General features: G+C 40.5%; 1 protein-coding gene across 1 annotated transcript in view; it reads left to right on the top strand.

The window, feature by feature from the left end:
- Window positions 1-16326, top strand: part of GCN1 (GCN1 activator of EIF2AK4) — a 92112-nt gene that overhangs the window by 40244 nt on the left and 35542 nt on the right. The window contains exons 23-30 of the mRNA XM_077461444.1: window positions 5155-5268; window positions 6075-6273; window positions 6393-6542; window positions 7188-7366; window positions 7460-7540; window positions 10374-10517; window positions 10647-10774; window positions 15218-15407. Of these exons, the coding sequence (XP_077317570.1) occupies window positions 5155-5268; window positions 6075-6273; window positions 6393-6542; window positions 7188-7366; window positions 7460-7540; window positions 10374-10517; window positions 10647-10774; window positions 15218-15407 (1185 nt within the window). The remainder of the gene's footprint in view (window positions 1-5154; window positions 5269-6074; window positions 6274-6392; window positions 6543-7187; window positions 7367-7459; window positions 7541-10373; window positions 10518-10646; window positions 10775-15217; window positions 15408-16326) is intronic.

Below are 16326 nucleotides of genomic sequence, written 5' to 3'. Positions count from 1 at the left end.
TTTATTAAGTTGATTGTATTGCAAGTTTTCCTTATGTACTCTGAGCAGTACTTTCTTTGACTTTGTAAATAGAATACATGCAGTGCTACTTTGTATATAGATTTTCTTTCTTTAACCACTTAACAACCGCCCATTGCCGATTAACGGCTTCAGGGCGGTTGTTTAACTCTGAGAGGCCGTTAATTGACGGCCTCCCAGAATTCTGCTCTCGCGCGCCCCCTGGGGCGCGCACACGAGAGCATCCGTGACCGCTGGGTCCAGTGGACCCGGCGCATCACGAATCTCGATTCCCTGCATTACTCTGCAATACCCTGCCATTACTCTGCAATGCCCTGCAACACTCTGCAATGCCCTGCAACACTCTGCAATGCCCTGCAACACTCTGCAACGCCCTGCAACACTCTGCAACGCCCTGCAACACTCTGCAACGCCCTGCAACACTCTGCAACGCCCTGCAACACTCTGCAACGCCCTGCAACACTCTGCAACGCCCTGCAACACTCTGCAACGCCCTGCAACACTCTGCAACGCCCTGCAACACTCTGCAACGCCCTGCAACACTCCAACACCCTGCAATACTCTGCAACACCCTGCAATGCTCTGCAACACCCGCCATTACCCTGCAACACTCTGCAATGCTTTGCAACACCCGCCAATACCCTGCAATGCAGTACTCTGCAACGCCATACTCTGAGATACCCAGCCATACTCTGAGATACCCAGCCATAGTCGGTGATACCCTGCAATACCCAGCCATAGACATCCTCCCTCCGCCCTCCGGTGCTTCTACCGAATCGCTAATACGATCAAAGCCAGAATCTTTTTTTTTTTTTTTTTTTTTTTCAGGCTTCCCAGCTTAGAGGTGAGATGCGGGGTCTTATTGACCCCACATCTCACTGTAAAGAGGACCTGTCATGCCATATTCCTATTACAAGGGATGTTTACATTCCTTGTAATAGGAATAAAAGTGATCAAAAAAATTATTTTTGGGGAAAAAAATGTCAAACTAAAATAAATAAAGTAAAATGAACAATAAAAAAAATGTTTTTTTTTAAAGCGCCCCTGTCCCCATGTGCTCGCATGCAGAAGCGAACGCATACGTAAGTCCCGCCCACATATGAAAACGGTGTTCAAACCACACATGTGAGGTATCGCTGCGAACGTTAGAGCGAGAGCAATAATTCTAGCCCTAGACCTCCTCTGTAACTCAAAACATATAACCAGTAAAAAAAATTTAAATCGTCGCCTATGGAGATTTTTAGGTAGCGACGTTTGGCGCCATTCCACGAGCGTGTGCAATTTTGAAGAGTGACATATTAGGTATCTATTTACTCAGCGTAACTTCATCTTTCACATTATGCAAAAATTGGGCTAACTTTACTGTTTTTTTTTTTTTTTTTTAACTTTCACAAAGACCAAATAATATCCACCAATTTGTACTTATTTTTACCAAAGATATGTAGTGGTATAAATTTTGGCCAAAATTTATGAAGAAAAAATTACTAATCTGCTAAATTTTCTAACCGAAACAAAGAAAAATTCATTTTTTTACAGAATCTTCGGTATTTTTTCTTTTATAGCACAAAAAATAAAAAACCCAGCGGTGATTAAATACCACCAAAAGAAAGCTCTATTTGTGTGAAAAAAAGGACAAAAATTTCATATAGGTCCAGTGTTGCATGACTGAGTAATTGTCATTCAAAATGCGAGAGCACCGAAAGCTGAAAATTGGTCTGGTTATTAAGGGTGTTTAAGTGCCCAGTGGTCAAGTGGTTAAATAAAGCAAAGCTATTAGGGCTCGTTCACACCAGCCATTGCATTGCTAACCAGGGGAGATGAGTGCAGTGATGCCGCATCCCACTGTTTCTTTTTTTTTTTTTTTTACACAGACATCTCGTACTGCTTCCAGTACGTTTTTCAGTGTACTGTTCCCGCACATCAAAGCTACGCAGTGGTGTGAACTGGGCACATAGGAGATGAGGCATTTTGCCATGTCCATGCAGTGGAACTGCTGTGAAATAGCCATCCAACGCAGTCCCACCGCATGTGGTTGAACATACCCTTCATTAAATCTCTGACTGAACTAATGATGGACACCTGAACAGTTCATACAAGTGTCTGAAAAAAGGTTAGACTGTAGAAGATGCTTATGTGAACACTGATGTCAGAGCACAATTCATTATTACCTTACCTTATTAAACACTAGAGCAAAATGTTCTCATGAAACATTTTTGGAAAGCCACTTCCACACAATTACCCTTAGTATTTTTTTTCCACATGCTTCAAAATGTGGCATTGGACACGCTTTTTTAAAGCAATTTGAATGCCAATCAAAGCCGAATTACTAAATAAAATGGTAAGCTTACAGTCCTGTTGATACGTTGTTTGCTTTGCTTCGTTCAAAAAGGATACCCCATATTGCTTTCTTGGTGCTTCAAAGCATCTCAAAAGCCTCCATAGAACGCTTTCGTACAGCACCTGAAGCTTTTGAAGGGCTTTTAAGCATTGGCTTCACTTTGTTTTAAGGGCTATTGCAGGTATGAAATATCCCATGATGCACTGGGAAATAAACAATCGAACTGGAAAGACATAGTCTGCAGTCACTTCTGGTTCATGTGTATGCATTCTGGAAGTGTTTGGTGCAGACGTAACATTTTGTGTGGAGCCAGCAGGAAGGCGAGTGGGGTCTGGACTGGAGCATAGCAACTAGCAGACAACACACATAGTGTGCAACTTGGGACCAGAGAGAGGAGGTACAGCAGAGCTGAGGGTTACTACTAAGTGGGGGATCGCAGAGCTGGGGGTTACTACTGAGCGGAGGATCAGCAAAGCTGGGGGTTAATACTGAGCAGGGGATCTGCTGCATGTTTACTAATAAGCTGGGGATTTGCTGAGTGGAGGGTACTACTGAGCCGGGGTTTTACTGGGCCCTTTTAAAACAAATAGAAAATCAATACACAGCATTTGCCAAGCTTCATTAAGGCTTCAAAAAAGCATCACTGAAGCATGAAAAACACATCAAGCATATTTAAAGGTGTAGGCACTTTAATGTGTGTTAAAGTTGAAGCAAGTGTAAATGAGCCCTTAACCACTTCAGGCCCGGAAGGACTTGCCCCCCTTAATGACTAGGTTTTTCTTTGTGATAGGGCACTGCGTCGCTTGAACTGACAATTGCGCAGTTGTGCGATGCTGTACCCAAACAAAAAAGCCTCCCCACAAATTGAGCTTTTTGTGGTATTTGATCACCTCTGCAGTTTTAATTTTTTGCGCTATAAACAGACAAAAAATATAAAAACTAATTTATTAATCAGTTTGGGCCGATATATATTCGTCTACATATTTTAAGTTAAAAAAAAAAAAAAATCCCAATAGGTGTATATTGATTGTTTTGGGCAAAAGTTATCACGTCTACAAACTATGGGATAGATTTAGGGACTTTTTTTATTTATTTTTTTAATTGTTTTTACTAGTAATGATGACGATCTGCTTTTTTTGCAAGACTGCGACATTGCGGCGGACAAATCTGACCCCAAATTACACTTTTTGGGGACCAGTGACCATTTATTACATTGATCAGTGCTATAATAATGCACTGATCAATGTAAAAATGACACTGGCAGGGAAGGGATTAACAATATGGAGCGATCAAGGGGGTTAACTGTGTTCCATAGGTGTGTTGTAACTGTAGGGGGGGGGGTTAGCTGGCAGGGACATGACAGAGATCACTGTTCCCGATGACTGGGAACAGTAGTGTAATTTCCCCTGTCAGAACGGAGATTCGCCTTGTTTACAAAAGCAGATCCCCATTCTGCCTCTGTACTAAAGCTGCACGATTCTGACAAAAATGAGAATCACGATTTTTTTTCTTAGAAGATAGATCACCATTCTCGCGGCGTATCATCTCACATTAAAACAAAAAAAAAAATTGGGCTAACTTTACTTTTTTTTTTTTTTATTATTATTATTATTCATTGAAGTGTATTTTTTCCCAAAAAATTGCGTTTGAAAGACAGCTGGGCAAATACAGTGTGACATAAAATATTGTAGCAATTGACATTTTATTCCCTAGGGTCTCTGCTAAAATATATATATAAAGTTTGGGGGCTCAAACTAATTTTCTAGCAAAAAATATTGATTTTAACTTGGTGTCAGAAAAAGATTTAGACTTTAAGTGGTTAAACTCCCTGCATTTACACTTTGTTAAAAACTTGGCAGACGGCCTATATTGTTTATTTACACACAGAAGTGTATCCCTTTTGATCTAAGAAAGAAGAGTTAGTTACAATGTTTCACATTAAAAACTTGGCAGACTGCCCAGATGTTTTCTTTTGACTGCTGAGTGAGCAGATAAGTCTCTCCACTTGTTATATGAAAGAATCGGCAAACTCTGCAATAGAGATCATCAGAGGGGTGTCGAATCAAGATCATTATTTTTTAACGATTAATTGTGCAGCTCTACTCTGTACTAGGTGATCCCAGGTTGCCAGTGGCCATCGAGTCCGCTCGACGCGCGGGCATGCTACTGCAGCATGCAACGAGCCAGCATACAGCTACGGCATTTTGTGCAGGAGAGCCAACCTGCCACCATATAACAACGGCGGCTGGTCGGCAAGCAGGTAAAGTGGTTGTAAACCCTTACATATACTAGTGAAGTGACTGGCCTCAGGTGATACACAGAAATGAAACCAATCCTCCTGTATAAGTTTTACCTGTTTATCTGCAGTCTTGTCTCCTCTACAGCCATTCAAAGTCCAGAATTTATACAGCTTTTCTAAGCAATCAGAAAATAGGGGACGGAGAGATGAATTTACACTCTGCTGAGCCCAGTGAGGAGAGCTCTGAGAGTTGATCCCTCCTTTGTCACCATTTTTCTCTTGGTGTCAGGAAAACTTGTCAGAAGTGATTCATGTTGATAGCAGAGGAATGAAGCAGCAGACAGAAATGATATAGTGCTCTTAATTGAGACAAGCACACACTACCAAGGCATATGCTTTGTTCATATTTCATGTCTGAGGTTTACAACCACTTTAAGGGTTCAGGAATCTCCAGCTGTCAAATGTTGCTTTTGTTGTTCAGTTTCTGTCTTTGTTTACTTGGTACATTGAATGAATTGAGGAAACATTTCAATAGATTTCAATGATCTCCTTTCTGTAGGAGATTAAGAAGAAGAAAGGGATAAAAGAAGAGGTTCAGTTAACAAGTAAACAGAAGGAAATGCTGCAGGCACAGATGGAAAAGGAGAGTCAGATCCGAAAGAAGCTGCTGCAGGTAAGCAGATTGCATGAAGAAATATATGGGAAGGAAAGGATTACAGCACAATCCCCTCCACTGGAAAGTTGTGTTGTAGTATTTACATATGTATATGTTAACACTGTAACCAACCTTTAGCCTTTTGCTATATGCGGGTTCTACACTGCCCATCTAAAGCCATTATTCTATAGTAAATCAGAAGGATTAAAGTTCAGAAAACATTTCAAGCAAACCTAAAGTATATGGTAATGCTGGATAAATGCAGACCTCTTTCTGTTGCTAAATTATAGAACAGATCAATGCAGTGTACCATCAACAGTTTTTCTAAACATGAAAACTTTTGATGGTTGGATGCTTTGTCCTATCTGGAAAGTTATGCAATTGAAAACAGGTTGAAATTGCCTAAAATTGTGAATGGAGATTGCACACTATGCTAAATTCTTCTGCACCCCTCTGTTCTTTAACCCACTGTATGTAAAGTAGTTCAGTCCCAGGCATGGGTTGGATCTCTTAATAGGGGACATTGAGTCAATGGCTCTAGCTCTGCCATTGCACAGATCCTGCCCTTTGACAGAACCCACGTCTCCTCACTCAGATGTCTGCCACTGCTGATGTTTAAAGGGAGCCTGAAGCCACTGTAAGGTGAATATTTGACCGCTTTGCATATTAGCTTAATGTGAATCTGTGCCATGTAGAGCAAAGAAATGGGTTAATTTTAATGCAGGTTTCCCCAGCATCATATATTTATTTTGTAATTTTGAAATTGTAATTTTCTGATTTGTGCTTCTATTTTTATATACTTAGCCTCATTTTTCTTCTTTTAGTTGGACACAGAGTTGGAAAACAATATTCGACTTCTGGACTGCATAATACAGCAGAGCCCTCCTGGTCTTTCTCAGCACATTCCTGTTTTGACTAGCTGCTTTATACCGTTGTTGAAATCTCCATTAGCTGCTGCGCGGATCCATGGTCCATTTGTGCAGTTTGCTGCTTGTGTCATACCAGTCCATTTGAAATCATTTGGTAAACATCCTTATTTTCTATTGTGACTCACAGAGCAGTTGTAAAAAAATGTTTTGTTAAAGCCTTGCATCCTTTGCATCTCTGAGAATTGGCACTAATATCTTGTTTTTATTCCATAGGAAAATTGGCTGCTTACATAACTCTTCGCTTGTTGAAGCCAGAATGTAACTTGGATGCTGCCTGGTGTCAGGAAGAGCTGCCAGTAGCTGTTAAGAGAGCAGTAAATCTCTTACATTCTTACACTGTGCCCAAACGCAAGGAAGACCCAGGTAACAAATTATAATTGCTAAAACTTCAAATGTGCAAAAGTAGAGCCTTTCACTTAATATTCCTCTTCACCTTTCTTTCATTTGTCCACGCTTAGTCTGATGTTTGACATTGCATTGAAATGTCTTTGGGTTGGGAAGCAAAAACAAAACATTCATTGGAGATACAAAGTAGTGAAGTGTTATCTGTGTAGGATTGGCAAGTGTATAGACAATACCATTGAGTACACACTGGTGGGAATCAGGTGTGTGTATATATATGTGTGTGTGTGTGTATATGTATGTGTGTGTGTGTGTGTGTGTATATATATATGTATATATATATATATATATATATATATATAGATATATATATATATATATATATATATATATATATATATATATATATATATATATATATATATATATATATATATATATATATATATATATATGCTAGTGACTCATAAAAATGCTATCCTGAATTTTTAGACTGTTTAATTTTGATACATAAAAAGTAAAGTTTTATACATTTTAGGTCTATATGTTAATACGGAAGTAAAAAATAAAAATGTTCATTCTATGGGTGGTATGTAGCATGCTTTTACAAATGTCTGAATTTATACATCAGGCATGTGTTATATTTGTGTATATTTTTGACTACAGGGACATCTCCTTTATCAGCGCCAGCATTTTCCTTTATCTTCCCTCTGTTGAAAATGGTATTATTGGAAACGAGCAATAACAGTGAAGAAACCGAAGAGCTGCTGGTGCAGACCTTACAGATAATCACTGTTCATTCCCAACTAAGATCCTCCAAGGCACAGACAAAGCTTATTGATGAGGTTAGTAGAATTTGTGCATCAAGCAGCCTGACATCCTTTGGTCAGAACTTTCTAAAGGGCAATACTACCTACTAAATTGTGTTTTCTTTTTAGAATGGGCCAGAGTTCCTACCTCGTACAGATATGCTACTCTTGTTGACTAAGGTGATTGGAACAGCCAGTCCAAGATTACAGGTGAGTAAAAGTGATCTGTAAAGTAGTATTGTTTTATAGTCAAATGGATTTGGGTCAAGTTACATTTTTTTTTTTTTTTTTTGGTCACTGGTAAGGGAGCCTGCCTGTTAGGGATATAGGTAATGCCTGAAGGAAATACCACAGTGCATATTAATGTGTACATAACACATGCTACTGTGTGCTGTGATGTGTTTTTAACCACTTCAGCCCCAGAAAAATTGGCTGCTCAATGACCGGGCCTTTTTTTGTGATACGGCACTACGTTGCTTTTAGCGGACAATTGCGCGGTCGTGCGATGCTGTACCCAAACAGAATTGACGTCCTTTTTTCCCCACAAATGGAACTCTCTTTTGGTGGTATTTGATCATCGTCTCTACAGTTTTTATTTTTTGCGCTATAAACAAAAAAAGATTGACAATACCCCCAATTTATTTTTTAAAAAAGCAAATTTTTTTTTCTCAGTTTATATTTTCTTCTACATATTTTTGGTAATAAAAATCGCAATACGCGTATATTGATTGGTTTTTGGCCAAAAGTTATAGTGTCTACAAAATAGGGGATAGATTTATGGCATTTTTATTATTATTTTTTTTTTTTTTAACTAGTAATGGCTGTGATCTGTGATTTTTTATTATTGTGACTGTGACATTATGGCGGACACATCAGACACTTTTGACACGTTTTTGGGATGATTGACAACCATACAGCGATCAGTGCTATAAACATACACTGATTACTGTATAAATGTCACTGGCAGGGAAGGGGTTAATGCTAGGGGGCGATCAAGGTGTTAATTCTGTTCCCTGACTGTGTGTTCTAACTGTGGGGGGGGGGGGACTGACTATAGCAGATGATAGATCGTGGTTCCTAGCTATTATGAACTCATGATCTGCATCTCCTCTCCTCTCCTCACACAACAGATATTTGTGTGTCTACACACACATGTCCCTGTTCTGCCTCATGGCCGGTGGTCATCGTGCCGATCTGCTGCAGTATAATGATGGTGGCTGGTCAGCAAGTGGTTAACTGCTTGCTGATCGTATAGCTTACGTATAACAGGGGCTCTCCTGCTCAGGATCACGTTCCTAGTATGTGATCCTGCACTTCCGGGTCTGGGGCACGCATTCATGCTGCTGCCAATCCACTCCCATTGTGATTATACACAGTGGGAGCTGATCTGTGGGTACTGCAGATCGCCATTCTCTCAGTAGGGAAGGCTTTGATCCTGTGTTCCAGCAAAGCAGGGATACGGATTAATGCCTTCCCCTAGTAAAAGCACCCTCCAAAGTTAACCCTTTGATTGCCCCTGATGTTAACCCCTGTCCAGCCAGTGTCATTAGTACAATGACAGTGTATATTTTTAGCACTGATCACTATTAGTGTCACAGATCCCCAAAAAGTGTTAAGCCCCATACTATCAGTTTTTCTGCTGAGCTTTTCCTTCAGGTTTACCAAAACCATGTAGTGCAAGGGCCTGCCTGATTTGCATACAAATTAAAACCCCTAAGGTTTGACCTTATATTATATGGTTTTGGCCTACGTTGTCCAATTTGTCCGCCACAATATGGCAGTCCCGCTATAAGTCACTGATCGCTGCCATTACTAGTAAAAAAAAAAAAAAAATGAATACAAATTCCATAAATATATCCAACAGTTTGTAAGCGCTATAACTTTTGCGCAACCCAATCAATATACACTTACTGGGATTTTTTTTTACCAAATATATGTAGCAGAGTACATATTGGTCTAAATTGATTAAGAAATTAGATTTTTTTTATTTTATTTTTTATTTTTATTATTGGCTATGTATTATAGCAGAAAAAAAGGTTTTCCCAAAATTGTCCTTTTTTAAATTGTTTGCACTATAAAAAAAAAAATAGAGGTGGTCAAGTACCACCAAAAGAGAGCTCTATTTGTGGGGAAAAAAGGACTGCGCAATTGGCAGTTAAAGTAACACAGTGCCATATCGCAAAAAAATGGCCTGGTCATGAAGGGGAGTAAATCTCCCAGAGGTCTCAAGTGGTTAAATCGCATTGCAGGGCTTGCTTTTGTTTCTTTCTCCCCAACTGTATTATATTCTTTTGTGCTGTAGCACATTGTAAAGTGTTACAGAAATGTAACTTGTCCTACTTTTTTCAACGCACAACAAAGTCATCGGGCCTTTTTCGTGCATTAGATAACGTTCCCGACAGTGGCTGGTGTGCGCAAGCGCTTGAAAAATAAAGTTGCTAAAGATCTTTTAGCTGCAGTTTTTATTGTTAGCTTAGTTTTTTATTTATTTTTTATAATATCCATTTATTTTTATTTTTACTGAGTGCCATTTAAAGTCAGATGAAAACTTAACTGTTCCTTCCAAGCCAGCATGTTCTTTAATGTTTTTCTGAGGATAAGGTCTAATTGCCCATTGTAGGGCATCCCTCCTGCACAACATTTGCTTTTCCTTCAGCTAGTGCAATATGCCTTGTTGGGAAAGATGATTCAGATTACAAGGAAAACTCAGAGGCTCTAAACTGGGCGATATAGGCCACACTCTGTCAGGAGCAGGCTGGCCATTTTATATGTAGAGGTAGCTCTAAAGAGAACCATTTATGATAAAAGGCAAACATTACATAAAAGTGTTTGACATTAGTATTTTAAAAGTTGAAATTTGATCAATTTTTGAAATGTTAATATCTTATTGATATTTCAAATGTTTCCTCTCCTCTAAAGCCTTTTGACTACTCTGTGAAGCAGTATAACCATATGGGCATATGGGTGCAAATCGCCTTGTGTAGCTCAAGGAATAATAAAAGCCAGTGCTTTTTCAGTCTGTAGTGGCCTTTTTCATTTGTAGATCTTGGCTTCCCATGCACTTACATCATTATGCACAAGCAGCGGAGGAGGAGAAGGCTGCACATATGCAGAACAGGAAGAAATAGATGTTTTACTTCAAGCTTTGCAGTCATCATGCTCAAATGTGAGAGATGCTGCTTTGAGGGTAAGTCATCCTACACAAGCTTTTCAGTTTTACCCAATGTTAACTTGTATAGTCCTTTATTTCATGTCCAGTAAGTTGTGCAGTCATGGGTAGCAATAACTATTCTTATTTAAATAATTCTTTTGTTAGGGACTAATGGAACTTGAGATGGTTTTGCCAACACCAGAAACTGATGATAACAATGGATTGGCCTTATTGCATAGGCTTTGGGTGGTGAAATTTGATGTGGAGACTGAAATCAAAAGACAAGCCGAAGGGTAAGGTTTTTGTTCCTTTTTATAATTTTTTTTTTTTTTAAATCTACTGAGTATAAATCCTCACATGATCCTGTGTGATACATGAATAGTAGGACAATAAAAAAAGTTCATGATCAACTCAGAGCAACCAATTAAAGGGGTTGTAAAGGTTTGTTTTTTATTTTATAATTGGGTTCCTTTAAGCTAGTGCATTGTTTGTGCACTTACCTTTTCCTTCCATTTCCCTATTAAATGTATTTCTTCTTTGTCTGAATTTCTCATTTCATGTTTCTCCTTTGTCAGCTTGCCCCCATCATCCCAGCCATTGCGGCTGGGGGTTAGTTAGCATGCTCGCCCCCCTCCCTTGGGCCTACATCCCTGCGGGGAGATGCTGTGTATGTTCACAGGCAGGGTAACCATGGGCGTGTCTAAGACACTGTAGATCCGCCTCCCATTTTATTGCAATCAGAATGACCATCTCAGCAGCACAGCCTTTACTCCGCCCCTTTATTTTTAATCTGTGTATGGGCATGCTGGGGAGGTGGGAAATGAGAACAAGGCTCATTCTTTGACAGTGGCACTGCTCATGCGCGATGCTGCTAACCATCAAGGGAATTGTAGTCCGTTTGAAAACATGACGTTGCTGCACAGAGCGAGCTCTAAAAACCGGAAGCTGAGGAGATCATAGATACACTAAAGGAGGAAGTTCAGAAAAAGCATATTTCTGCAGAAATAACAGCTATATTCCTGATCTATGCTGCATATAGATCCGATATTGAGTAGCTTTACAACCCCTTTAAGCTTTCTCCAAACGTTTCCTGAGGAAAATAGCCACTGGGGTATAACCCCAAAAGTTGCTACACTTCAGCATTGTTAAAGTGTTGTTTACCCCAGCATTTCAACTTCCTGATATGTGCCTGCTGTCCCATGTACTTGTATGAAAAACTATACTGTTCTTTGTATTGCTTCCTTTGGTCGAAATCCCAGGTGTTCCTGCCAGTCCCTCGGCTTTCGCTGTTAAAAACTGATGACATTAGGGAGGAGAGCTCTCTTGGTCAGTTTCCTAGCTATGCTGGGAACTCTGGCTGCTCTCCCCCGATGATTGGACTTGTTCTGACTGAGCTGAGAGTGAGAGCTGTGCATGATGTCATACGCCTAGGCTTTTTACCAGACATAAAACAGGAAGTGGGCTGTATAAGGCATTTACTTAAAATGCCACCATCCGGAGCTTAGATGAATATATAATGGATGACTGGGTGTTGCATCACACCACAGGTTGCATACTTTACCACCACTTCCACTTACAGCCCTTTTATAAGGTACTTGGGCGCTTCCACTTGCTCTTCACTCGCGGACAGTCGCCATCAGGGACCATTTCTGCACCCTACTCAATGGGTACCCCACAGGGGAATACTCTGATAGCAATGGCAGAAACCAGGCACGTTGTAATTGATGATCCTTCCCTTGCACTAGAGCTGGACCTTATTTTTGCACAGGGTTCTGCATCCAGTGCTAGCTCTCAGACACTCAACAAGCAGCCTACCTAACCAAGGCAGATTTTTGTGAAACTTTGACATAATTTCTTAGACAACTAATGGCTTTAATGCCGCCGTCCCTGTCCAGAGCTCAAAAGCACCTGGCTACTTCTCCACCGCTCCCATCTCTACCTGATTCGGATGACGATATGAGTGCTCTAGAAGAAGCAGACATAGAAGGGAATGAAGAGGATCCAGAGACAGTGTTAAATTTAAGCTGTGGGAGATTTCTCACCCCCAGGCTCCCACACATGTAATGTTACGGCTTCATGTAATATGTTTGCCATTGTTGGTATGCTCACTTCTGCTGTGCGCAAAAGAATTGGCATTGTCGCACTTGATTCACCTCCATCTCGCCATGCTTCTTTGGGTACTCGCAGACCTTTCCCATTTATGAATGAATAGAATTGTCAATCTGTGGTGATTGGAGCAATCTAGATAAGATTTTCACCCTTCCGAAAATCATTTCCAAGTGGAAGAAACTTGGTCTGCTCTGGCAATAGACCCTGCTGTTTGCCTTAAACATCTTACTGTACCTATAGAAGATGTTCCTTCTTTCAAAGACTTTGCTGACAAAGCTTAAAGGCTCTCTTAAAGTCTTCCTTTACACTCCCAGGCCAAGGTATTTAAACAGCTATTGCTGAAATTTCTCTTTGTCAAACTGCAGATAACTGGACTAAGGCAATAAACAACGAACACAATACTGTATTCAAAGACTGAACCTTGGATGTGCAGTAAACTGCTGCTTTGCTCTTTTGTGTGGATACTCTAGAACAAGTCATGACAAATCTCCAGAATGGCACGGATTTCTGTTAATATGTGCAGAATCTTGTGACTCAAAGCCAGGTCAGCAAGATGCTGCCTGTAAAAGGTGCCTCACATGTTTATGCCCTTTGAAGGAGGACATCTTTTTGGTAAGCCACTTGACAAAATCATTAAAGATGTCTTAGGAGGAAAGGTCCTTCCACCACAGAGGAAAGGTTCCAAGATGCCCTTTCTCAAGGGCTTCTACCTCCTCAAAACATAGTGCACCTAAGCACTCTAGCCAAGCCTCAGCTTCTCAGCCTAAGTTCAGCCCTTCCTTTCGGTGCAAGACTTGGAATGCAAAATCCACCCAGTCTACCCACAAAGCCGCCTTCCCAATGAAGGAACGCCCTCACTCCGAAGAGTCACAAACATCACCAAGCTGTGGGTTTAATCAGTGATTTTACAGGGGTACAAATTAAAGTTCCAAACTATACCCTCTTACAGCTTTCTTCTTTCAAACCAACCAAATTCTACTCTAGGACAGTTGAATTTGCAGAACACCCTAAACCAACTCTTGTACCTCTGGAGCACAGGTTCAAAGTATTCTATTCAAACCTGTTCATGGTACTAAAACCCATTGGGAGGATTCATCCTATCCTGGGCCTAAAATCCCTAAACAAGTGCCTTCAAGTTCCAAAGTTTTGTATGGAATCCACATCATCAGTTGATTGCCTCTTTGAAACAAGGGGCATATCTGGCATTTGTAGACATCCACGATGCTTATCTGCATGTTCCTGTTTTACCTAACACATCCATGTTTTCTGACCTAGGAAATAAACGCATCCACTACTAGTGCCCATCGCTGCACCAGATCCCCCACCTCCGTGACTAATCCATATAGGCGGGTGGGGGGGGAAATGTGTTGGAGGCATAGCCTAGATGAAGTTAGGCTGAACCTGTATTTGTTTGTTGACTCTATACTTTGGGTTGGTGTGTGGCAGCTTCGGTTTCTTTTTCCCAGAAGTGTATTTAAACTTATTAATCAAGACAAATGTGAAAGGATAAAAATATAAAGAAATTCGAATCCTAAACAGTGTTTCCATTCAATTCAGCTTAAAAAGACATGGTAAATATAATTATAACAAAAGATCAATGATCTTAGGCAAACAGTCAAAAACATAAATCTCCTTGTGCACTTAATGTAGGTCTTCTCATGCAGAAGTGAACCAAAGTGCCCCCCCTCTTCACATGGTGCCACACAAACTGTTCACCTATATACATGGACCTAGGCCAACAAGTGCTTAGTTGGTACAAGGGTTCAATTCATCCACTCGCTCTGGTGAAGATCAAGCCCAGTAAATGCAAAGGGTTAGTCAGCAGATCACTCCAAATACAGTAACACACAAAAGGAAAGCCTCGCTCTGCGGTGATCACTAGCAACTTCCTAAGTTCAGCGTGATGACGACATCTATCGTGTTGCGTCCTTGTGAGACTTCAGCAGAGAGACCCTCTGAAGTCCCATAAGGATGCAATGCAATAGATGGAGCCAACTCAATGACGTCATCACGCTGAACGCTAAGCTGCCTTGATGTCGTCGGAATCTACCTCAACTCTACAGCTTCTGTGAGGGAGATGGACTCTGTTCTACCATCAGGACCTTGCAAGAGACGTCCTGCTTCATGAGCCATCATTGTTGGGCCTCTGTTGCCTAGTTTTGTAATGCCACCACCTTTTCTTTTGTTTATCCCTTTTTATATGCCAGGGGGATGCTGTGATGCAGGCATGCAAGTGTATTTTATTGTGAAAGAGACATTTGTCTCTCCTGCAATAAACAACCTCCAGTGTACAACAGCGAAAAGTAACACCACTGCTTATTAAAGTGAAAGTATCGCTAATGTAAAACCCCAACCCCCCAGACATAATTTAAAGTTTTTTTTTTTTGTTTTTATTTTGGGGGATTGTTACCATTTTCTAACAAGTAGCTAAATGGCATTGGTAAGAGTCCTTTCTCCCCCATATTTGAGGCTACCTCAAAAAAAAAAAAAAAAAAGCAAGATTTGTGTGATAGGAGGACAGGTTTGCAAAACACTTTGTGGATGTTTCTGGGAATATTTTGATTACGCCAACATGACCCTATTATTGATGTTTGTTTATGCTTTTTTTATTCCCTGTGTCATCACAGGTTTTGGGACTCGCTTGACTTGAAATTGCAACCAGACCTATGTTCTTTGCTCATTAAAGATGTTATTCATCATGAGGAAGCAATGAGGCAGGCGGGGGCTGAGGCACTCTCTCATGCTGTGGCAGAATATCGAAATCAAGCCACAGAGGTCCTGAAAAAACTTGTGGAGCTGTACCACGAGAAGCTTTACGTAAGTTCTGAAGTAAATCTTCATTGCAATAGTTTTGTAAAATAAAGGAATAATTACAGGGAAAATAACTTCTATCCTGAGTTCATGTGAAGTATAATACCTAGTTAAAAACAAAGCAAATAAGAAATAAGATTATGTGCCTGACCAGCACAAAAGTGTCTGAAAGTGATTGTGAACCATTCATTTTTGTCTTTCGTTTTTAACAGACAAGTTATACTTACCTGCTCTGTTCAATGTGTTTTTTTTGTTATACTCCTCTCTATTCCCCTGTCCATGCTTTTGGCTCCTTAATCCTGCCTGCCACCATCTCCCCCCACCCCCCATGAGTGCCCACCATGGCAAGATGGTTGCTATGGTGGCACTCATGCAAGCTCACTCCTGAGCCGCCTGTGTGTGTCCATAGAGCGCAGCTTGCTCCAACACCCTGCTCCCTCCTCACTGTCTGTGATTGTGTCAGAGCCTATGAGGAGGGAGAGAGCTGCTGCTCTCATACACATCACTGGCTCAAGATCAGGCTCAAGTAAGTATGAGGGGGGTTGGGAGCAGAGAATGCAGTAACATAAAAAAAAAAAAAACCTTCAGCCTTTTGAACCGCTTTAATGTTACACTGCTGCTTTTAAAAACCTTTTGGGGAAAAATAATAAATGCTAAAGTTTCTGCAAAAAAAAAAAAAAAATTTCGATTTTTATTTATTTATTTTTTTCCCACAAAAGCCCGGAAAGCATTGCACCTGTGATCAGTAAATCACGACTGCAGTGTCAGGCTCCTGCAGACTCCCAGTATGGCTGTCTGTCTCTCCCATATGGGCAGACAGTTGCTGAAGATCAATGAACTATGAGAGTGCTCACCGTTGCCCTTGTAGTTCATTGAGAAATACAAGTCACCTTCCGCAGTGGAATACAGGACTTGTAGTCTGTTC

This window comes from Lithobates pipiens, unplaced genomic scaffold (assembly GCF_037356315.1).
Source record: "Lithobates pipiens isolate NorthernLeopardFrog02 unplaced genomic scaffold, aLitPip1_a1.2 Scaffold_3, whole genome shotgun sequence".
NCBI classification, from domain to species: domain Eukaryota; kingdom Metazoa; phylum Chordata; class Amphibia; order Anura; family Ranidae; genus Lithobates; species Lithobates pipiens.
This window is presented reverse-complemented; position numbering and strand designations above follow the sequence as displayed.